Source organism: Cydia strobilella, chromosome 3 (assembly GCF_947568885.1).
Source record: "Cydia strobilella chromosome 3, ilCydStro3.1, whole genome shotgun sequence".
NCBI classification, from domain to species: domain Eukaryota; kingdom Metazoa; phylum Arthropoda; class Insecta; order Lepidoptera; family Tortricidae; genus Cydia; species Cydia strobilella.
The window spans coordinates 9,051,884-9,077,465 of record NC_086043.1 but is presented as its reverse complement, the minus strand read 5'-3'; the positions used below and the strand labels follow the sequence as shown (position 1 = coordinate 9,077,465).

Here is a 25,582-nt window from a genome sequence, read left to right as displayed (position 1 = left end):
TTTAAATATTAAGGATTGCAATAAGTCCAAATTTGTGCTAGAATGTAGGTTATCTCAAATTTTGTCAAGTGGACGAAAACTGAACAAGTGGACGGAAACAGGCACAATTACCCTATTAGTAGTTTTAGAACCAAAACAGATAAGGAAAGAAAATTAAACGATTAAAAACGATTATCGTTCCAAAAACTTGTTATTTAACTGTACAGCGAATAAAATAATTTAAATAAGTTAATGTGGCGTCACAAAGTTTGTGACTCCCCCTCCCCCTTGTCACAACATGTCACATTTTCTTGACCCCCCTAAACGAGTGATGTAAGAATCCATTAGGATGACCCCTTAGTTAAGTAGGTACCTATTTATAATATTAAAATCCAATCAAGAACATTTTAGTCACAGGTCAGGAAACTGTATATATACTACCTACCTACATAAAGTATAATCTTATAAATTTATTATTATAGTTCTTGAACTGTAATTTTGATTTAGCGTTTCTAATTGTATTGTATTATGTATATCATAGGTAACCTAACTACTCAGTTTTCCTAAGAAAGAAACCTATTGGCGGTTTGTTGTAAAGATAGATTACTTAATTATGCTAGTTAACGACGTGAACAATTCTCATAAAATACGTTTCTTATCACACTGTTGACACCAAATTAAAACAAAGATGTCATTACTTATCGAGCGCAAGAACTCTAATAAACACAATTGTTTAACCAATCGGGGCATTTAGATAATATGACTGTCTATTCGGTATCAGCCCTAAATGAATGAATACTTATTATAGTGTTTATTGTCTCACGAGTTTCGTCGCGCGTTAGCGGGTCTGATAAAAGATACGGCAGCAGTATCAGTCGCTCTGCCGAGTATAGTACACCTCCGCGCCTTGGTAACTCCAAGAGCATGGACTAATTGAATCAATTGAGCGAGTCCCTCCCGCCTGTGCTGATTGCGCTCGGGACTGCGAGCGTGCCTTCCAGTGTTGTGCTCAATGTGATATTTATGTGCCGTTAACAGTGCTTTGGAGTGAAGTCTCGAAAGAGTGAGGAGTTCATAATGTACAGGTAATTTGTATATCATTCATCAGATCAGAGTTTGGCCGGGATTATGTTTTGTTAAACAGGATTCATGTGTAGGTAACTATTGTGCAATACCAGCGTTGGTTGTGAAGTTCTTCTTAATTTCGCCATCTTCTTCCAGACGTAGAGTGGAAATTGTGTACGTGATGAATAGTCTGAACTTGATAACGGATTAGATTACACGTGAAAGCCCTAGGTACCTAATGCTTCATTAGCTAGCTGGCTAGCTACCTAAGACTTATCTACCTCGAAATTCTGAAATACCTATTTCAGTAGTAGTCGCAGTAGCTACAGTAGTGTAAGCAGCGCAGTAGCAACAGCTGTTTATGTATTCACTAGCTGTTGCCCGCGACTTCGTACGCGTGGATTTGTATGTTGGTGGTTATATATTTTATATGAGCATAGAATATTATGCAGCAAAAGATATAAGTAGGGACAGAATCATCATCACTACATAGTATTATACAAAGCGTGAAGTTTACTTTCACAAACTACGAAGTTGCAAACCTCTAACTGAAAAAAAAGTGTTCTCGATATAATCCCTCTCAACGACCCCCTTAGAAGATTTTAAAGTCCACTATTCAAAAGAAATGTTCGCTCCCGATGCAAACTTTATTAATAGGTACAAACTTAAAAAAAAGGTGAATTCAGTTTTCGTCTAGGTATTTTAATATAATGCCCTTTTACCAAGTTTCAAAGAAAACTTGTACCACATATGAACTTACATCTCCTTTTTAACCCCCTTAGGGGTTGAAATTTTTAAGAACTTTGAAATAACTTTTTTTTTAATCTTATACAATGCCTTTCTAAGAAGTTTCAAAGCATTTGTAATGGGATGATTTAACCCTTTAAGGGAATGAACATTTAAAAACGCTTAAATTTTATTTTCTTGAATTCTAATTAATAACACCTATGCCTTTGTACAAAGATTGAAGTCCCGCACTCAAAAGAAGGTATGATCTCTATACAGTCCATACAAACTTTCAACCCCTTATTTACCACCTTGGAGGATGAATTTTCAAAAATGCAGAAATTAGTTTATTTCTCTTTTAATTAAATATCTTTCCACGAAGTTTCAAAAATTCCGATACAAACTTTCAACCCCTTTTTAACCTCCTTAGTTGAATTTTCAAAAACGTCGAAATTATACTTTTTTTTGTAATCGGTTATTATGTCTTTCTAAGAGGTTTTAAAGCATTTGTAATGGATTCAAACTTTCAACCCCTTTTTAACCCTGTTAGGGGATGAATTTTTGAAAACGCTGAAATTACTTTTCCTGTATTCTAATAATATGTCCATATACAAAGTTTCAAGTCCCGCACTTGAAAAAAAAATTTAGATTCTCATACAAACTTTCAACCCCCTTTTCACCACCTTAAGGATGATTTTTCAAAAACGCTGAAATTCGTTTTCTTGTATTTCAATAATTTATCTTTTAACGAATTTCAAATTGCTAGCTTAAAATAAAACTTGAACCCCATACAAACTTTGGACCCTCATTTCATCCCCTTAGGGTATGAATTTTGAAAAACCCCTTCTTAGTGGATACTAACGTTATAAAAACTACCTATTGTGAAAAATTCAGCTCTGTAGGTCCAACGGTTTGGGCTGGGAGTTGATTTAAGTGAGTCAGTCAGTCAGGACTTTTACGTTTATATATATATACCTATATATATATATATATATATATATATATATATATATATATATATATATATAAATATAATATAATAGATAACAATGTTCTAATGTAACAGCTGTTCTATTTAATCAATTTAAAATTGGGATAAATTAGGGAGCGGATTTAAACTTTTTTTTTAAAACAACCGCGGGTTTAACTTGTGGACAGGACAGGATAGCAAGTGACAGTGGCGTAGCTTGTGAAGAATTAGCTACAATACAAGAATCTTATGCCACTGAATCCACTGATGAACCATCAAGTTAAGGCTCGTAGAATGTTTCTAAATACGTTACGTAACATCATCTACTTCTTCGATACGGCGAACTTTCAATCCACTACACTCACGAGCAACAGAATGACCCGTTTTCGTGGCTCTACAGTCTACGTTCTAGTGCTACGAACTTATAAGAAGCGCAAATAGCAATAGTTATTTGTTATACAAGGTGCAAAGTTGTATTTTACCCGCGAGTGTGGAATTGAAACACGAGCAAGCGAAAGGATTCTATAGTTGAACCACGAGCGAAGCGAGTGGTTCTAAAATAGAAATAGAATCCTGAGCGTAGCGAGTGTTTTAACACACGAGAAGTAATAGTTATTTGTTATACAAGAGTGCAAAGTTGTATTTTACCCGTGAGTGTGGAATTGAAACACGAGCAAGCGAAAGGATTCTATAGTTGAACCACGAGCGAAGCGAGTGGTTCTAAAATAGAATCCTGAGCGTAGCAAGTGTTTCAACACACGAGAAGTAAAATACATTTGCACCCGTGTGTAACACAAAACTTTTCCCCTCACTATAGCGAGGAAAGTGCAACATCCACAGGCGTTAGATTATCTTCATCACTGGAATTACATTTTTTTACGATAATACAATATTATAACAGAAAACTCTGGAAGTTGCGTATATTTACGTGTCGGAGTTGGTGAAAAAAATTTTTGTTGACAAGTTTGACATTTCTGGCGATGCGTTTTGAAATTGCATCGACTCAACTTGTGCGTTCAGAATTACATTCAAAATCATTTAAAAAAACAAATGTTTCTTATGGAATTTAAGGTAATTAAATAAAGCTAAATTTGGTATTTTTTATTAAATTCTCAAACCATTTATTTATGATAATTAATATCGAACGAACCATTATTATGAGCGTTTTACGTTTTGTTATCTGTCAGCAAAAGCTTCTTAAACACGCTCCACCCAAGGTCAAATTACTTTCCCCACTAGTGGATAAAGTGCGTTTTTCCCCGCTTGTTTTAAAGGATAAAAGACGGCTTTCCGAGCTAGTGAGGGGAAAAATACATTTGCACCCGTGTGTAACACAAAACTTTTCCCCTCACTATAGCGAGGAAAGTGCAACATCCACAGGCATTAGATCATCTTCATCAACTGGAATCACTCATTTTTTTACGATATTATAACAAAAATCTCTGGAAATTCTGTACTTTTACGTGAGAAGTTTTCAAGTAAAATTTTTGTTGACAATTTTGACATTTCTGACGTATGAAATGTCAATGATGCGTTTTGAAATTGCATCGACTTAACTTGTGCGTTCAGAATTATATTTAACATTATGGAATTTTAAGGTTTATGACTTAAAATCATTAAATAAAGCTAAATCTGGTATTTTTTATTACATTCTCAAACCATTTATTTAATGATAATTAATATCGAACGAACCATTATTATGAGCGTTTTACGTTTTGTTATCTGTCAAGCTACTTAAACACGCTCCATCCAAGGTCAAATTACTTTCCCCACTAGTGGATAAAATGCGTTTTTCCCCGCTTGTTTTAAAGGATAAAAGGCGGCTTTCCGAGCTAGCGAGGGGAAAAATATATTTTCATCACACCTGCTCGAAAAAGATCATGCAGGTTTACTAAAGGACAAATGCCTTCTTTCCGCGGGAGTTATAGTAGTCATGGACAAATTTAGACGAACGCAAAAAAAGGTTTAATTACTGGATTACAGCACCTAAAGTAATTTCAAAATTAGTAATTACTTTTTTTTGCGTTCCTCTAAATTTGTCCACGAGTGTAGATTATGAAAAAAGCTATAACTCCCTAGCCTCGTTGCACAATGTACTATGTATTTCTATATATTGTACAGTTGACGTTAGATAATGTAATTTATATTTCTCGCCTTATTACGATGGAGTAAGAGGCAAAAGTGTTAACAATATATCTCTGCCCTGACGTCCACTGTACCTACTCTACATAAAGGTAATATTGCTGACACCAGTTTAATATTATTTTAACATCCACTATTAGGCATAGGCATCTCGTCGTTTCTTAATGATAGCAATTATTAAAATGGCTGTTAATGTAGTCGCGTACTAAGAAGCTATTAGTACCTACCTATTTAAATTATAACTATAGTTATAATTACCGATAGGACCCTCGCCAAGTTACGGATTCTTAATTAAATACTTATAGTCTGGCAAACCCCATTTGTCAGTAAATATGACCAAAAGACTCATCCCTTTCTTTTCGGTGCTAGTAGGTACTACCGTAAGACAAAGACAGTATGATGATATCTCTGTCTGTTTGAAATGAGACAGTCCCTGAGTACCTGGCCACATTATAGTAAGTAGGTACTAGAGCTACCTATTAATTTCTTTATTAAAGACGGCGGAGAGCTCCCTGTCCCTGACAAGCTGCATTCAAACTCGATATCTCGTAGCGGGGTCGCAGGTGGTTAAAAAGCCTCCGTAAAATAGAAAACAATTCAGCTAGGTTAACTCGTTGACCTACTGTCTGTACTGAGTCTGTACTGTAGGTAATTTATTTTATTTTATTTCTCATGCTCTGAAAGAGAGTAATTGTTGTTCTAAAAAGTGTGCAGAAAATGAAACGTTTCTGCACTAGAGCATTTTACTTTCCAAGTACAATTTGTTTCATTTTCTTAAGTTGAGCAATTGAAATTTGGTTTTAAATGGATTTGTTATACAATCTCCATTCTGATATCAATTCTCCATTCCATAAATCCACCCTTAAGGTTTGCCAGCGCGCCATGGAGCATAGTATTCTCGGCGTGAAGTTGACCGATCGCATCAAAAGCACTGTACTATGCTCCAAAATTTAAATAGCTGACGTAGCTCTGAAACAACCGCCAAGCTGAAGTGGGACTGGGCGGGACACGTTTGCCGTATGCCGGATGATTTGTGGGCTAAAATAACAACCAATAGGGTTCCACATCAAACCCGGGGTCGCGGAAAACCTCGACGGCGTTGGCGAGATGACCTTGACGCCTTTGGCAGGAACTGGTGGGAGACGGGTCAAGACCGGGATACGTGGAAAGGGGGGAGGGAGGCCTTTGACCAGCAGTGGGACACTCTATAAATAAATAAATAAATAAAAATAAAAACCATAAATTCAAGATTACCTAAATGGTTAATTGAAAGTACCATCAAGAAATGCTATAAAAAATATACTTAGTCATGTTTAAAAAAAACACATGTAAGTATTTTACTTTCCGCGTATTCGAAATGAAAGGTATTGTTTAACTCGGGTGAAGGCATCATTTCAGCCTCGGACCATGGGATCTCTCACTGCGTCCGAGCAACAAACTACCTTGGCAGAAATTTGTGCCTTTTAACCCCTTGGTTATATAACAATTTACTATTTCAGATCCTGAAAAGAGCACTAGATCTTTTTTTTTTTATTCAGAAACAAACAGTCATACATCTTCGTCACATTTAAAATTAATCATATTTTCCAACTACATACATACATACTATATACATACTATGACAATCAGTCAATCAATAAAAGTAGAGAAAGTTAATAAATTTGACAGACGTTGTTAGGAATTTAGATAGAATACTCTTTATTGGCACACATCAGTAAAAGATACAACTTAAGGAAAACAGAATCCAGACAGAGGCAGACGACAGGTTCTTATCGCCAAAAAGCGATGTCTTCCAAGTTCCAGACAACCTTTGGGTAGCGGAAACAGATAATTTTCTTATGACATAAACCAATATAAGGTCAAAAGAAGTTTACAGATAGGTATTATGAATACAAATAGTAGAAGTAAACAAATAACTATAATGGGACAATCTTACACAAATCGACACAGTAAGCTTAATAAAACTTTTTTGTAGGTATTACCTAACTACAAAAAAGGTACTAGACGACGACATTATATAGGTAATAGATAAATACTTAAATACATAGAAAACATCTATAACTCAGAAACATAAAAAACCGGAATTATTTACCAGCCACCTGCACTAATCTACTACCATTGCCAAAAATGTAAAGTTTAGTTATCGGTGGTTAAGGATCTAAATCTGATCTGTTTTTAAAGTCATTACTTACGACTTGTTGTTGGGTTGTTACTAAGTGATGTGCTGTTACCGTAAATTACGAGAACAGAGAGAATCATCGGGTAATTTACGCGGTAACGTTCTCCGTACGGGTAATTATCGAGAAAGTTGTTTAAATTTTCCTTTTTTTGAACTTTTTTTTACAGAATTGTATTTTATTTAGTTAATAAAATCTGTACTGAAATTTTCAAAAAAATCTGACAAAAGGAACTAGATTATTACCAAAATTACCGTAAATTACCGCCGTAAATTACGGGGAATCTTCTCCGTAAATGTTACCGGGTAAAATTTCTAACAGAAAATTTAAGTTTTTTCGATGATATAATTATATTATTGTGGTGAAATACATGATAATACGTAACTATTTGACTAATGTTTAATAAGTTTTAGTGCGATGTGAAATTTAGGGTGTTTAAATGGCATTAGTGAAAAATAAACTGCGTTTTAAGTGTAATGATTCAGTTTGATTAAACAAAATCCTTCGCAAAATAAATAAAATTATTACTTTTTTACCAATTAAATAAAACTACTGTGATTTTAAGATATTTTATTACACCTCGTGTTTATTTCAAGTTAGAATGTTATTTTATAAACAAGTAAGTGCTTATCAGCTGGGGACGCTGGGGTCGTATCAGTTATTGCAGGTAAAAAAAAAACACGTGTAAACTGCATTTCATGGTTTGGGTATTCACGGATTATAATGGCTCCTGATTGGTCCTCATCCTTTATCAGTTGGCCAAGTCTTGTCTTAGTGGGGAAAGTGTGTGGACGGCATAGGACATATGGAAAGTTTAGTTCATCTTGAAGTGACCTATTGTGAATAGTAAAGTGTTGTTCAGTAGGAGCTGAACAATGAGGCTAAAAAGCAAAGTATTAGATTATTTTAGAGAAACTACCGAAAACGAACGAATTAAGTACAGTTGCTTGTTTTGTGAACATGTATACACCGCAAAGAATGTCACTCGTTTCGCTCATCATTTGGTTAAGAACTGCCAAAAGTGTCCTGTTGATGTTAAAACAGGGTTCAAAAGAGTGACCCACAGCCGCAAAGCAATGCTCCTACTGGTGCTGAGAACAGTTTTGGACGAGTATCTACAGAACAGCCTAATGATTCAACTGTAGACGAGGTAAGTGTATAGGCCATACTTATTTTATCAGAATTTAAACCACTTCTTTTCGAGCCATGTTGAACAAGCTTTAAATTTGTTTCAGAAAATTATTCATAAGGCTTTTGCAAGAGCAGTTTACGTAACGGGCATGCCGTTGTCAATATTTGAACATCCTTTATGGATTGAAGCATTTAATCTTCTGAAACCAGACTTCAAGCCCCCATCACGCAAGATTCTTTCCACTACACTTTTGGATGAAGAGTACAAGGAAATTAAGAACGTGATCTCAAAAAAAATTGAGCAATCGAAGGTTTTGCATTTAGCGGTGGATGGATGGACAAACATCAGGAAAGATTCCATAATAAACATCATGGTATATACTCCAACACCATTTTTTCACACGTCTATTGATGCCGAGACAAACAGGCACACAGGAGAGTATTTAGCTGAAAAAATATCGGAAACTATGGAAGAAATTGGTACCGAAAAGTTCCTCGGGATTGTTTCGGACAATGCAGCTAACATGAAAAAATGCGGCAAACTGCTAATGGATAAATATGAAAAGACCACGTGGATTGGGTGCCTTGCCCATACATTAAATTTGCTTATAGCAGATGTATTGAAAATGCCCGAAGTACAAGAAGTGTTTACGATGGTAGTTAGTATCGTAAAATGTATTTTAAAATCCAATATATTTTGTGCAGAATACAAAAAAAATCGCTAGTGACAAATGTTTGAATGTGACTTTAGTGCTGCCTGTGAAAACGAGATGGGGAAGCTACTCACATTGTCTTGAAAATTTTATGAAATCGAAAGAGATTTTGCAAACAATGGCAATCAACGAAAGCAACAGGGATTTGCAAAAGTTCAAGAGCGAATTGTTGGAAGAAAACACATGGAACGTTGTTGAGAAACAAATCATCCTTTTCAAACCCATTGTAAATTGGATTTTCAGGCTTGAGGGAGATGAATGCACTATTCATTTAGTGCCTCAAGCTTTAGAAGAAGTAGAGAGCACCCTAGTTAGTGATGTGGCTAGGCAAATATACACTGAGGAGCATTATGCCAGTATTCTTCAAAAATTCCGAGACAGGAAAGAAAATTGTTTAAAGCCCATTCACTTGGCCGCAGTCATCTTAGATCCGAAAAATCAAGGAATATCTTTAAAATCAGAAGAGTATCTTGATGGATGTTCTACAATAATGGACATTGCTGAGTGTGATGCACAAACAATCCTGAAAGAAGTATCTGATTACAAATGTCGGAATGGTATTTTCGAAAAAGAATTTGTGTGGCAAACAGCCCAGTCTATAGGGCCTGTTGCATGGTGGCAATCACTATATCCAAATTGTCTTTTGGGAAAGGTAGCTCTTAAGATTTTATCAGTGCCTTCAACATCGGCGTCCGTGGAACGATCATTTTCTACATTCGCAAATATTCATACCAAGAAAAGAAACAGGTTGCTGACAGAACGATGTATGAAAATATGCTACATATCGCACAACTGGAAATTACTACATCGTAAAGGCCCACAACAGAGAACTGACACCTCCATGGATCAAAGCGACATTTCTGGAAGTAATTCCGAAAACGACCTATCCAACTCTTCTTTTGAATTCGAACCCATTGATTTCGTATCAGTGTTCGACGAACTTGACGAGTAAACATGATACTAATAATCATCAAGGAGGTCAATTAAGGCCAACAAATTAAGCAGTTGATTCTATTAAAATTTTTGCTAGTTAGGTATTTGTTTTATATGCATAGCTGATTTTTGTATGTACGAACAAACGTAAGATGATGTTTTCAAATGTATGTGTAAAGATGATTATTTTTATAACCCCGATCGTTGATTATTTGTTTTGTATTTTTTTTTTTGTGTACAAATATTCATAACATGTTGTTTATTACTCATTTCATATATGTACAGATGATGACTTTTTTATTTTTTTATTTATGATTTATTACTATTGTTGATTCTACTTTTGAAAATTATATTATAAATCGGTCAAAATAAAGAAATAAATCTATTTACAAACATACTTAATTGTGTATTATTGTATTTGTATGAATATATTAGCCTTTACTTATTGCATGGATACAAATAATGCAAAACATTGTCATAATACAATTTATAAAAATTTACCACGTGTCAGATAACACAAGTATACTTAAAAGTAAAGTAAACATTAATAAAATATTTTAAAATCACAAAACTTGTAAGAAAATTTCAGTCTTAACCGAATACCTTAAGGGGTAAGTTACCGAGAATTCTCGGTAATTTACGGTAATTTTCACCAATGAGAATTACCGTAAGTGCGTAATTTCTCGGCGGCACATCACAGCCGCTCACTTGTTAGTTTTGACGACTGGTCTGGCCTAGTGGGTAGTGACCCTGCCTGTGAAGCCGATGGTCCTGGGTTCGAATCCCGGTAAGGACATTTATTTGTGTGAACTGATGAGCACAGATATTTGTTCCTGAGTCTTGGATGTTTTCTATGTATTTGTATATTATATCGTTGTTTGAGTACCCGCAACACAAGCCTTCTTGAACTTACTGTGGAACTTAGTCAAACTGTGTAAGAATGTCCTATTAATATTTATTTATTTTGGCAGGCTAGGTTTTGGTTTAAAATCAAATATCAGCCGCCCAGGCTGACTTTACAGCATATTTTTTTTGTGTATGGAAATTCTAATATCAACCAGGGTCGCGGAGGTGACATTTACGCGGGTATTTTCTTACACGCTTAGGGTAGGACGGGGACAATTGAAACACGTAATGATACATTTGAGGACATTGTGTTTTTTTCACTTGCTATTTTTGACTCGCGATAGTTCGTTTTTTTAGCATTAGAAAACAATCTCGATTGGTCTTTTTATTGAAAATTATGTAAAAATACTGTTTTATTCTACATGACAATAACCAACCTGTTTCCCTGTTTTTTGTCCATTACTGTTTTTACTTCAGAACCACTGTGGCTGGTATTAAAGCATGTTGTGGCTGGATTTAAAGAAAAGTGGCTGATATTAGAGCATTAATTTCGTCCTCACCTCAGTAAATAAATCATAAAAAATAAACGGCTGCGTTTATGGTGATTTTAATTGAATTATACTATTGCTAATTAAATTTTACATTATAACAACACCGCCGTAAGTAACATTTTGGTATGGCATTTTGTTGGCAACAAAATGCCTAGCAAAATGCCGCTAACATATGTATTAGCGGTTAAAGTCAGAAAAACGCTTAGGTGGCTGATAATGGCATGTTTACCTACACAATGACATGATATCAGCATATCACGCTTTTATAGCATTGATTCATGCAAAGAAAATACGAATCAAATAATCTTATCAGCGAATTCATAGATAAATTAGGTGAAAATATATGAATTACATAGATCATAACAAATCTTAATATTTTTTTTTTACTTTCCATGTTAAAAGTAACTAAAAAGCTACATATTGCCAAGTTATAACTTGTAATTAGCATCAACGATTGGAAAAACATAGTTCGTTCAAAGTAAGATTCAAGTGCGGAACCAAAGAAAGTTTACCCGGCCCCATCCCGAAGTATAAAAAACATATTGCGGTTCGTTTCTCGATAAATTATTCTTAAGCAAGTAAAGCATCATGTCATGTGTCATCCATAAATGCGAAAGTGTGTCTGTCTATCTGTCTTTCTGTCTGTCTGTTAACCGCTGAACGGATTTAGTTTAAATTTGGCATAGAGATAGTTTGAGTACTGACTGATATTACCTCAATGACTTTGAGTCCCGGGGAAGGACATGGATAGTTTTTATGTCAGAAGTCATCTCTAAAGAGGGTGAAAAGGGGAATGGAAATAATTGGTCTAAGCAATTAAGCATATTATGCTTAAAGTTATTGCCATTAGATTTTATCAGGCGCTATACTTACTCTAGCTGCTAGAATTAATTCCACGCAGACGAAGTCGCGGGCAAAAGCTAGTTCCTTAAATAAGGGACGCAAGGGCGAACAGCGTTTACTCTGCGAAGCGTCGCTATATCGTACCTATTTGTGATATGGTTAATATTGGTGTAAGCACCAAGTGCAGTAAGATCCCTTCTTACATAGGTACACATATATAAAGGATAGTTCTATCGTATTTCGATTAGTCCCATCGAGCTGGGCGCGGGCGCATCATAAAGATCAATCAGACAATTGGGCCGCCACGCATGATGCACAGTTTATCTATTCACTCAGCATTTCATCATCATGTGTTCGCCCTTAACTTGATTGATGACTCAGAGATCTTTGACAACTATTCGTAATCGGAGATCAGTTTTAGACTGGTTCGACTGAGGCAATGTGCCCGGTAAGCACTCTGAACAACGGCGCAGGAGTGGATCTGACAATGCGCAGCTTCCGTTTGATTGGTTTAGTAACTCATTCCAGAATACCAGGGTGTGTGTAATTTTCGAGCATTTTCTGTTTTGTATGATGTTTTTATTTGGTCATCACATTTTTGTCAGTTTTAGATCATGACTAAACAAACAAACAAAACACAAAAGTTTAGGTACAATATTCAATCATACCTACAATTATTAGACAGTAAACTTATAGAAAAAAAGGCCAATGTGGCAACAACAAGTTGTTGGTATTGTGCTCAATATTTTGGGCCAAAACACTTAAATTAGGTCTTTCTATCCCAGCATTATTAGTTATTAGCGCTTTTCCGGCTAGATTTCACTGTTTAATTAGGCATTTGAATTTAAAATAAGGAAGAATAACTGACCGAGCGTTAGCGAAGGTCTCTGTTTTAGGTTGGGAAAAAATGCTTTCGTATGTCCGGATGTTCTCTGCAGGCGCATTTTTCAATAGACTCATGAAATATTTTAAGCAGGTTCGGTGGCACCTGTGATAATTACACGAAGTAAGTTTTTTTTTAATTGTTTAAGCTTATTGTGAAGTCTACAGCTCACAGAGCCACTGGTAATAACAATAAAGTAGGAAGAAAGTAAACAATATAATTTCATACCTAGACGGAGAATGCAAGACAAGTAACTTCATACTACTGTCCCTATTATCAAATGGGTAGGTACTTGATAAGACAAAGAAACATACTCAGATAAACATTATTATTCTGATAGTTCCAAGTACTTCTGTCGCAAAATTATCCTAGAAGTAATTGGTCAAGAGCCACCAATTAAACTGATTAAATTGACCTTAACAATTAACCGACAACTGAGACACAGTCCCGGGAAGTCTTAGTAATACTATCAGCAAGGGCTTAGGGTAGAGTGGTACACAGTGGGTCAGTAGATATTTTGCAATAACTTTAGTAATATTACTTACACAGGGGTAAGCGCTTACGCTCACGACGTTACCGCTTTTACGCCCCTCCGTTTGCCTAACTTCACAACTAAAATTTGCAGTGATGCCAGTGATGAGCATCGGCTACCAACGCTGTAAAACTATTTTTTTACATGATTTTCAAAGGAATCGTTTTCTTTAAGGCTAATCACAAGCCACCAAGACCGTACCCAATGCAGCGAATATTTCCACCATATATTTGCCATTAGGGAGGCTCTAGCGACATCCACCGTAAGAGTGTCTTGATGGCTCAGATGGTAGGGCACTGTACTAGTGATCCAGTGGTCGTGGGTTCAAGTCCCACCCAAGACAGTGAATTTATCCACTTTTAATTTATTTCTAAGCTTAATAGCATCGTTCGCAGACGTTTCTGCTTGATACAAATTTAATTTGTTTTAATGTATGAAAAATCATAAACCAAACAAATAAATTTTTGAATGATTTTTTATACAACAACAATCAATGGGGAAGAGTGGATCACATGAAATTGGGTCACAGTGGATCAAAGAAAAATCGGGTATGAAAATTATTTATTTTCTTTTAGGAAAAGAAAATCATTGACACTGTTACCAACACATGGGTAACAGTGAATCTTTCTACACTTTTATTTAAATTTCATTTTATTTTATTTCTAGCCTTCCTTCCAGCTTTTTTCTTAATTAGGTTTAAGGGTTAGATTGATACTCTAGGCTTAGATAAAAAACGATACAATTTGAAGTTAAAATGGCGCAACTACAAATCTTATAAAAAACAAGGGTTTCACTGTTACCCACTCTCCCCTACTCAGAATTCAATTTAAAGATCCTTGAATATTGCGATTATTTTGGAGATTAAACTACGATAACTGATAAGAACTAGTAGGAGTTAGTTTAACAATCGGTTAGGCAATTGAAGGCTAGACATGAGAAAACACAAAAATGATCGAGTTCGAGTAGGTACTAAATACTAATCAAGACAACATCTAGGTACTAATTAATGATTACTCTTTAAGTACCTAAATCTGGGGGCACGGCAGTGCCCCGCAAAGACGAGGCAAGCGAAGCGCAAGGGCACTACCTACCTTTTCTCGAAACGCTTCGTCGTTTTTTGAACCATCATAACTGGGGTTTGGATTATACCAGATAAACCAAATTTTCAGGATATGATGATGAAACATAAAATCAAAGATAGATATAACTCCGATAAAAAGTTTCAATTGCATAGATCTTATACTTAGATATTCTACTGATATCTAAAAAAACTCCGATTTATGAAGTTAGGGCTTGTAGTTAGGGCATGTAGAGTTAGAAGCTTGGCTCTACATGAGATCTGATAACTAAAAAGTAACTGTCAAAAGACAGCGCGAGATATATGGTCGTGTTGGCAACATTTTACATGAAAATGTTTTTGGTGGGATCAAGCTTGTCTGTAAAAGGAAAGTTGAGTTTGAGAAAACTGAGACTGATTGCATAAATAATATGCAAGGCTCGGAAAAACGCCCGTCATTCTGCAAACATACCTAACCCTGTTAGACTGTAAACGAACATTTTCGACTCATAAATAGGTCCTATGGATTAAAAGACGGGCGTTTTTCAGAGCCTTGCATAGTCATATCATAACTCATAACTCATAATTGTGCCATTTTCAACCGAAAGGGTACTTATTATCGCTTGTCAGTAAGGCGCTATTTCCATATAGCTTCAATTAGAAATCAACCTTATCAACAAGCGACAATGTGGTACCTTTTGGTTAAAACCGTCACAATTATTACTTACTTTAAGGTCCGTCAAATTGGCTACAAAAAGTTCTAAAGAAACAGACATATAACATACCTCATCCGAAAATCCCTTGTTCATTAACCAGGGAATTTCACATCTGACCGGTGATCGGTGATTTACCTACAGCCAGTTTCCTAAAAGGGGCCGTCCTTTTATGTTGACATATCTTGAGTTGACATTAAGACCGGTCGAATTTGAATAAATGACCTTCTATAGTGTTAAAAATCTAGATTAGATTAGAGAGAATTCAGTGTCTTCAGCTAAACATGGAGACCATGGAGTAAAGTAATATATTTAGGTACATCAATGAATGAATCATCCTGCCGCCGAAACCGCTGTCTAAGTCCACACTTTATCACTTTAAACAATCCTTATCAATCGTACACGCTGACGAAATGAAGTATCTTTTGAAAAGTACTTAATTTAACAAGTTTAACACATTGCTGCAATAGTAGGTCATGGTCAAGTGATTGATCTAAATAAGGCAACTGCAGTTTATCGCAAACGATAGTGATAAATAAATATTTACAATAACTTAAGACATAGTTGTAATACAAACTAAAATACTTACCTTAATTGCATCCGATAGATTTACATTTATTTATTTCAGAACATTAAATTACAATATAAATTATTCTACACTAATCTTGAGTATATTACGAATTTATATTATGAATATAAATTCAAAAAGGAAAATAGGAAAATAATTATTGGTTATATACAAATGTCAAGCAGTATACGATTTAAAAACCATAATTACCAATCTATTAATTAACTTAATTATTAACGATGTCAAATAACATAAAATGAAAAACAATGTCAATTAAATGGAAACTGAATACACAATGTAGAGCCCATTTACTTATTTCTTATACTATTTGTAGATACTTACCTGATTGGGGAATTTTAATGAATGCATAGTTTTGCTGATCTATGTAGTTACGTTACACCACACGATGTAAGTACTATATTTGATTCGAGCGATCATAAATTTATTTATAATCAATTCACTCTTCTCAGAAAGTGTAAAATGTTGTGATGGCGTTTGATGTAGAGACCTACCCTTCTTACTTTGGAGAAAAAAATACTTAATTGAATATCTAACTATCAGTCATGTTATCCTAGTTTCACTCATAACGGCTTTACATGCAATTAGAGCTTACTCGTAGGCAAAGAATATATCTACCTACCTAATTAATTTAATTTCTACTATTCTTAAAGAAATTCGTTTTGACGCCTAACTACCTACCTATAATATTGTAGACGAACATTTTACTAATAATCTATAGGTACATTTAAGACTGCATCGACCATAGACATAGTTCACATAGTATAGTAGTTATAGACATGAAACCGAGCGACCAGGGGTAAGAGAAGACATATTCATGTATTGACAGGTTAATATATGGCAGCATAATCCTTTTTCTCTTTCACTTATAAATTTCTGCATTTCGCCATCGCCTCCTACCTATGCTGCCATAACCCGACCATGAAAAAAAACCCGGTCGGTGATAAGGACAAAGCATGGCACTATTTTCTCTTTCCTCTTATAGGAATCGCAATAAGACTATCTTTCTCTATCAAAGAGTGTCAGGCCCTTGGCATCGACCGTCCAGTGGCGCCCTCATGGGGGAAATTGGTCTAATAAACTTTTAAATAAAGTTTTCTAATAAAATGTATGTATAGATCAGTATACGGCAACTAAACCGCAAATGGTGGCGACATTTTTCCGTTTAGGTGGTAAAGCAAAAAATAACCATAATAAAACTATGTGTATGTATGTGTAAAAAAGTTGGGTATTCAATAGGACAAAAATAGTAATATATATATATACATATATATATATACTGATTTATACATAAATAATTTGGTTTATTAGAAAACACAATTCCCCCAATGAGGGCGCCACTGGATGGTGGATGCAAAGCAAAATGTATAGGTGCCTACGCCGAGGACACCTCATCTATATATATTGGTAATACCACTAATACCCGGTCCGAACTTTCTCAGTCGTCCAGTTGTTTTCTGATACCTTCCTACTTGCAACCGGAAATTTTTATGTAAAAAATAGGACATGTTATTATGGTGTTCGGCATTGAGTGATGCATATGTACTTCGATATAAATCTAGGCAGTACAACCATAATGCAACTGTCGTCAACAACAAAGCAAGTGTCAGTGCGGAGAAGGGACGGGGACAGCTATAGGTATTCACAAAACACACTTGTCTATCATGGAAGCATACACCACATAAACCAGACCCTCAGATTTGCAGAAACTGTATGAAGCCGTAGATTGGAATACCTGGTCCGCTTACAGCGCAGCGAAGAACTGGCGTTTTGAAATCTGCACTGGTCACGAGGATGCCACTCATTACCCCATACCACATTATTATTGCATTACTTAAACCCTCTAATTTGATATTAATTTCGCGACCATTATTTTCATTATCTCTGCTGACATAACATTAAGAATAACTAAGCTATTTTACAATGTCACCGCTCAACGTGACGGAAAATTATAGGTGCGGCGAGTAATACGCACCGTGAATGATATTTTTCAGGGAACTGTTTCCGTCTCTCTGTTATTCGTCATCATACATATCATCAAAATGCTGTTGTCAAAATTTAGGCAAATGCGTACTTTATCATTCATCTTTGTGAATCATGTTTTCTTGTTTAATTAGATTTAGGAACAATATAGCGACATGATCAGTTAATCTTTCGTACTTTGGTATTCGAAATGCTACAGTACCTATGTCAGAGCATCAGTTAATCTAAACAATTCACCAGTGTCACTAAAAATATTGAACACCGCAAATTTACTGAATGGTTAGAGAAAGTGGGAGGTAAAAATTAGCTAATTAGATAAATAATGTATCATGTGTTACATCTGCTAAAAGTGTTACAAATTTCAAAAATGGAATGTCTATCTGAATATTTCACTACAAGAAGGCCTTTATTTAAGTTTTGTTTATGTTGTATTTATTTATATAATAAAAACAGAAATCATATTAATTAAAAATCGTGTAAGTATTCCCATTTGTCCCCGCCCCACGTGACCCCCGCCACACATGAGGCGGAGCAAATGGGAATGATAGAGAATGATTTATATGCAGCGTCTATTCCTCTGTGCCCAGCGGAATATATGGGAATACACCTTGAAAATGATAAATCTTTATTGAACATCATCTATACCAAATCGATAAAACCGGTAAAGCGCAAGTCAAACTGGAAAGCGGGATAAAGGATTCGTTGTTACCTAAGCCCTAAGCAATCAACCAATTGGAGAATTGAAAATTGAACCATTCATAAAGTACTTATTGTACGATACCTTCTTCATGGAAATTATCATACTTACCTTATTTAGACTTATAGGTAGATAAGTAGGTATTTCATTTTGTCAGTCCTTCGTTTTTGCTCGAAAAGTTTCTAGGTATAAATTCATGTGTGAATTCGCTGTAACCTATTTGTACCTACATACATGCTACATGTAGGTAATAGTGCCTATACAAATATTTATTACTTCTTAAATATTTACGACTTCGAGTCTGAAATGCCCCTTATTTAAATGATAAACAACAAAACAACTATAATAGAATAAGGAAGTGGGTATTTAGGTATGTATGTATTACTGATTTACTTTTTACTCTTATCACTCTTATCAGTTCTTGTGAAAGAAAAATCTAATCGCATCCTACTTATATTTTTGACCCCCATTTACACATCGTGAATGACGAAAAATTAACACGGTTATAGTGTTCTAGATAGTTAACTTGTACAATCGGGGACATTCCCGGTGAACCACCTTAAGGGCAAAAATCGTTAAAAACGTCTTGCAGACGGTCAGGCGATATCTAACGTAACAACAACATGGCTTTTATGAGCCATGTTGTTGCTTTAATTAAGAGGCCGGTGTCGATTTAAGTCGCAAAATTGTAAAATTGATAGATTTAGTCGGTGAAATTGTACACCTTTTGTTACCTAATTGAAATAACAAGTACTGGTTTCTATTAGCGCATCTTCTTATCTTACCTTTTATCAGATCAATTTGTTGAAAACAGACTCACTAAATTAGTAATGTTTGCTTTTCTGATGGACGTTTATGTAAACGCGCGTAAAGCACTGATTTTGTCGCTCTTATTTGTAAATTTCGTAAAGTTTGGACGGCTAAACATGGTAATTTTGTATTACACTTACACATATCCTGTACTTGACGTTTATCAGACTACATTTTTATTATTATGACTTTGAAGTAGTGTAAATGAAAGTTAGACGAAATCAATTTTCTCCAGAAATTACTTCAAAACAAGTGACAATTTCTCTGAAAATCGACTTAATTTCAACGTAATTTTGATACTTAAACAATCTACAACATTTGTTGAAACTATTCTTATACATCAATTTGTATAATTTACCACCATAAATTTTTGATGAATTTTTAAAAACTGCCCCTTCTTTTCATATATTACCGGTGACGCACGCTTGCGACCTCATTATTAAAAGGCAAGATGAGAAGACGTGCTAATAGAAACCAATACTTGTTATTTAGATATTACGTAACGTGTTTAATTTCAACGACTAAATCTATCAATTTAAAATTTTTGCTCCAAAATCGACTACGGCCTCTTAAATCAATACAATACAATAAGTGATGACCAATGACCAATAGCATGGCACTTAAAAATGTGGGTGTTGAAAGAAAAAGGTTAGCTCAGGTTAAGTTTATTGGGGTCAATTTCACCAAACGAGCATTTTTATCTAATTTCCACGGAATTATGAAATATTGATTTAATATAATAAAATGTAATGTGATAATTCGTAGAAAAATAAAATAAAGTCAATATTACTTTCAGGGTACACATATTCGTGAAATTTTGAAAGATATTTCAGTTTGAAAATTCGATCCAGGCACGGGAATTTTTTATCCATGGGAATTGGATTTTGCTGGCACGGGAATTGGATTTCTAAGAATTATTGTGTTTTAATTATGTTTTATTATTAATCAATCGTGAAATAATAAACTTATAGCATTATTAACGACCTTTTTCACATTTGAGAATCTCAAATTGAGATCTATTGCAAGTTTTAAAGCATCATACAAATAAAATTGATGATTTAAAAACTTAACTAATGAATTTTAGGATCTTTCTGAATTAAATAAGAATAAATGTATTTTTTTAGTTTGATTATTATTAATGATTAATAGCCATCATCTGACTTTAAGAAACATCGTCGTAGTTGATTTTAATTTTATATAATGGAATATCGTATGAACAGTTGGACAGACTTTATGTAGGTTTGTTTAAAAGTGCTCTATTACTAATATTTGTGAATAACATATTGTGTTGGTTTTTTAATGAGTCTGAGTATTAGAATCCTAAGCTTTAATGTACAGTTTTTTTGTACGAATTTTCATTATACTAAAAACAGATTGCGGACAGGGCACGGGAGTAGTAATTTAAGCCTTTAAGTATTTTTAAGTGTATATACCCTAAAACAAATTAATCAGTGAATTCATGTTGACCTCGGTGTGAAAGTGTAACTTCTTTATGAAAAATAAAGGTACGTATTATCTGATGCTACCTTCCGATTTTCATCTCGGACACAAAATAAATCGCGTTCAGAAAATGACCCATCGCCATCGTCTTTGTGACGGTCGGCATTTGCAAACTAAGATAAGGAATCCATAATGCATCTTTATGCGGAGGTGAAGCTTAGCCTAAACAACAACAACTAATAAACTATCCATAAGGACCTACCTATTGTTTACCTATTGTTTGTCTCATTACCTGTTTTCACCCTTTTCATTATTAACATAATGAATCCTAAATGTATCGTAATTGGTTATCTCTATGGCTATTGGTTGACTCCGCCTGAGTTTAGCTCGCTCGTATGGATGAAGGTAAATTTTTTTTGAAGTGGTTCACCGGGAATGTCCCCCACTGTACATAGGAAAACAATAGGTGTCTATTAGGCCAATATTATAAATGCGAAAGTAACTCTGTCTGTTTGTTACCTCTTCACGCTTACACCGCTGAACCGATCTAGATAATATTTGGTATGGATGGAGATAATTTGAAGCCCGGGGAAGGACAGGATAGTTTTTATTAATCATCATCATCATTCCACAGTCGCTCTAAGCTAGTCATATTATAAATAAATATAAATAAAATAGTCACAAATAATTTCTTGTTTTCTATTATGTCTATTCATTCTAAATTATAAAGCTAGGGTTTCCGCGATCGATCAATAAGGACAATAATGCGTTCAATGAGTCAAGTTTTACCGAGTATACTTGTGTAGGGTCACGTATGATAACCCCAGCCAAGAACACATCTAGGTATGTAGATATGGGTGCGTTACTCCACCCGTGCGACCCTACGACCTCCGTCTTACAGATATAGGTAAGGTACCTAATACTTACCTCCCTGAATATAGGTACATTATACAAAGAATCATAATCCCATTTAAATGATGGAAAAAAACACTGACAATGATTGCCTAAATTAGTATATGGAATCCTCTATTAGAATTCTAATTAAGTATTAGGTACCTTACAACATAGCAGCAAAGCCAATATAATATAATGCGTATTTTTTAACAGATGAATGGCAACCATTAAATATGCCTTATTAAAATGTTAATTAAACTTTGCCCATTTGGAATCGTCACCACCACGCGTTACAAATATATATTTTTTGTCAAAAAATATATTTGTAGCGCAATTTTTTTATATATTAGGTAGTGAAAATCCCTCCCCTTTTTGGAGTACGATCACCTCTAGCATCTACCGTACAGTACGATCTCGTGAGTCGTGGCTACCGGGCCAAATCAGCTTTTTTTACATAAAGAACATCGTGCCAAGCGGCATCGCCTGAGAAAAAAGTGCATACTTCTCCATATATTTCTGCACTTACTTACCCCAGTAGAGAAAAGGTACCCCACGTCCATACAAATCTACAGAAATTTGCCTTTTCTCTGCAGCTGACTGTACTACATGAAACAGAATACGCTTATAAATAAATATTTATTATTTTCAGAACAACCTGCACTTTTCTGACGTTGGCTGCCTTGTTGCATTTCAAGGCAATAGCAACGGACACAAGCGTAGAGATCCAAGAGCTGAACGGGCTCGTGCAGCCGAAGCGATGTTCTTACGAGTACGCACACGGCTACTATGGAGCCTCCTGCGCCAACTTGGAGCTGGACACTGTACCCAACCTTAAAGGAAGCATAGAGGTAAGCCGTCTTAACACCCTTAGAGCCAGTTGGCATGGAATGTGTTATATCTTAAGTTGGTACCTCGACCCGGACCATACGTTTTAGCGTGCTTACTGATCCCCAAAATTACGAAAATACTCTTTGAAAATTTTTGGAGTTTTCTCATATTATTGTGCAGGAATCGAAATTTCTCATTTTTAAAAAGTAAGTGGACACACGAGTGTTTCCTAAAAATTTCCGAGATCCAAGTTTTTGGAAAACTTCAACAGGTAAAATTCATGAAAGTAAGTTGTTTAACGTATCGTAAATTTTTCATGCCAATTCTACCTAAATCTATGTAAAATGCGCACTTAAAATAGACTGTGAAGGTGTTCCTTTAATGAGTAACTACTTACAACATCTTAGATCTTAACGCGTATTTTTGTTGCAGGTCATTGACTTCAGAGGAAACAGAATAGGGCTACTAAAAAAAGATACATTCGCAGAGTACACAGGCCTAATATTGCTCTACCTCCCCGATAACTACATGTTTGGCATCGAAGAAAATGCACTTTCCACGTTAACTTCCTTACTGAGCCTGGATTTATCAGGCAACAGAATCCAAACACTACCAAACTCTATTTTCCAACTACCCTCGTTAAAAAAATTACAGCTTAACGGTAATCCGTTGATGCAAATGGATGGACAGTTTAATGCTCTCTCTAGGCCAATAAAAGCACCTTTACAATACCTCGACATGTCCGGCTGTTCGCTATCAAAAATATGGAACTGGGGTATCGTACCTCAACTAACTTTCTACAATATTTCACACAACCCTCTCGCAGACCTGGAGATGTCTCATTTCGTGGACATGTGTAAATTGATGAAGGTTGATTTAACGAAGTCTGTCGACAAAGTAAGACTGTGTGATCTGAAACCGACAATCGTGTGGCTGAAACGGAAACGTGTAGACTACTTACTTTTGGATGACTCGCATGTGAGGCTGGCGTCTTTAGGTTGGTATGCGGTTTAATTATTTATAGATTAAGTTAGTTTATAAGTAGAGCACAGTTAGCCGACTTACTATAAAATAAAGCAGACTGTATGTCAAAGGTAGTAATTACACTAATTACACTTTATTGCCAGTAATACCTACTCGTGTTACGAAAATTTGTAAACTCATCTTACCTAGTTACTCAGTTTCAAAGATCTCGCGTAGTGTCTCCTCGGTGCAGTTGAACAAACATGCCCTCATTTTTACAATTTATCGAGAAAGAATTGTTTAACTATGCCGGGACCTAGATAGATACATTTGTTTATAATATTTACGCATTGAATTTTAATTACAGAGTTCGGGTCGTGTCCAGAGAGGGCAATTTCGAATGATCTCAACCATACACGCAACCTGTGTCTGGCAGCTTACAGAGTAAGTTTACTTATTTCTTCTTTTGTTTTGTGTTTTACAATAAATTATAATAATTACGTAAGGTAGATTCGGGTAATGAGGGCTAACGCGTATGAAATCGCCGCTAGGGGCGCTAGTGTAGATGGTGGTCTTTTCCATAGTTCGAAATGTCAAATGTCACTTGTCACTTCAATGACTGACAGCTATTCTTTAGTCTTTTGGACCACCATCAACAGAGGCGCCAACTGGTGAGCAAAAAAACGATAGCCCTCATTCCGAATCACTCCCGAATGTCGGGTAATTCCAAAGAAGGACTCTAACACGATGGTATTATGGGTGAATTTCGAAATCAGGCCCTGAACCTAATCTTAATTATTCTAAATGAAATAGTCTCAAAAAAAACAATTAAACAACCAACATAGGTAATGTCCTAATTATCGAAATATCAATGTATCTATCTACACAGGTGGCCTAGCCAGGATGTCAATCGTTTGCGCCGTAGCGATCGAAACGTGTCTTTACAGTACATATGGTGCTACTTTCTCGCACTAGTGCGTAAAGAGCACTTTTCGTGCATATGTCGAAAGTTTAAAGGGCTATATGTACTGTAAAACGTTGTACGATACACGTGCGAATAGGTAATTCGCAACTCGTATCGATTTAAAACACTCCCTGCGGTCGTGTTTTAATTTATCGCCACTCGTTTCGAATTTCCTCTTTTCCGCACTTGTATCGTTAATAACTATTTCATTTCTCATGCTCTGAAAGAAGGTCATTGTTGTTCTAAAAGGTGTGCAGAAAATGATACATCACTAGAGCATTTCACGTTCCAAGTATACGATTTTTTTATTTTTCATACGATTTGTTATAATTTCCATTCTGATATTTAACTCCCAATTCCATAAATAACGACACTTTTGCCTAAATTGTTAATTGAAAGTACCCTCAAGTAATTAGTGCCTTATTTAATCCCTTGGTTAACAAATAGTTGCACTAATATGGAAGAGTGTCAGAGAGAGATTACCGTTTCATTCGCTACGGCGCAATCTACGGCTACGGCATCTTGGCTAGGCACCCAGCTGTGAGGTGGAAAACGTCGTCATCGATTAAAATAATGTCTCTTCATCAGGGCGAAGACCTTCCGTGGGATCTCTTACATTTCAAACTTTCTATGTTACCTATAATATACTTAGCCCTACAACAACAGAACAGGCGTTCCAATTAATGGAATTCTCTGGCAGAGCCATTTCTTTAACTTTGGTGTAGATTTACTTGGTCCGATTCTCCCAATGAATGCATTGCTATTAGAATATATGTTTATCATAATTGGATATCCAGGAGCCTGTCCCAGAGTCCCGGCCAGCCCGACGCACGTGGGCAAAGCTGTGCGGGGGCCTCGCGGGCTTCCTGGTGGGCTTCATGCTACTCCTGTACGTGTTCCACCGCTACAACGTGGCCAAAACCAAGCGGGCCAGCGAGAAGAAGCCCCTGCCCAAACAAGGCGACAAGCGCGCGTCAGAGTTGCTTTTAAGTGATGCGTCGTCCGCCTAGTTGATACCGTCCACAGTCACGCCAGCCAATCGCCAAACATGGCAGTATCATTAGAATGTAATAAAGGATACGAATTCATCTTTTACCTTAAAAAAGTTAAAAATATGGACTATGATCCTGGGACCAAGCCCCACGCGAGGACTGGA

At 35.6% G+C, this 25,582-nt stretch overlaps 1 protein-coding gene across 1 annotated transcript; it reads left to right on the top strand.

The window, feature by feature from the left end:
• Positions 1–837: 837 nt before the first annotated feature.
• LOC134755780 (uncharacterized) lies at positions 838–25,487 on the top strand. Its single transcript, XM_063692379.1, has 5 exons — positions 838–1,064; positions 22,321–22,519; positions 22,932–23,496; positions 23,830–23,906; positions 25,224–25,487. The coding sequence occupies exons 1-5, from the start codon at positions 1,057–1,059 to the stop codon at positions 25,434–25,436; spliced, it is 1,062 nt and encodes a 353-aa protein (XP_063548449.1). The 5' UTR covers positions 838–1,056; the 3' UTR covers positions 25,437–25,487.
• Positions 25,488–25,582: the final 95 nt, after the last annotated feature.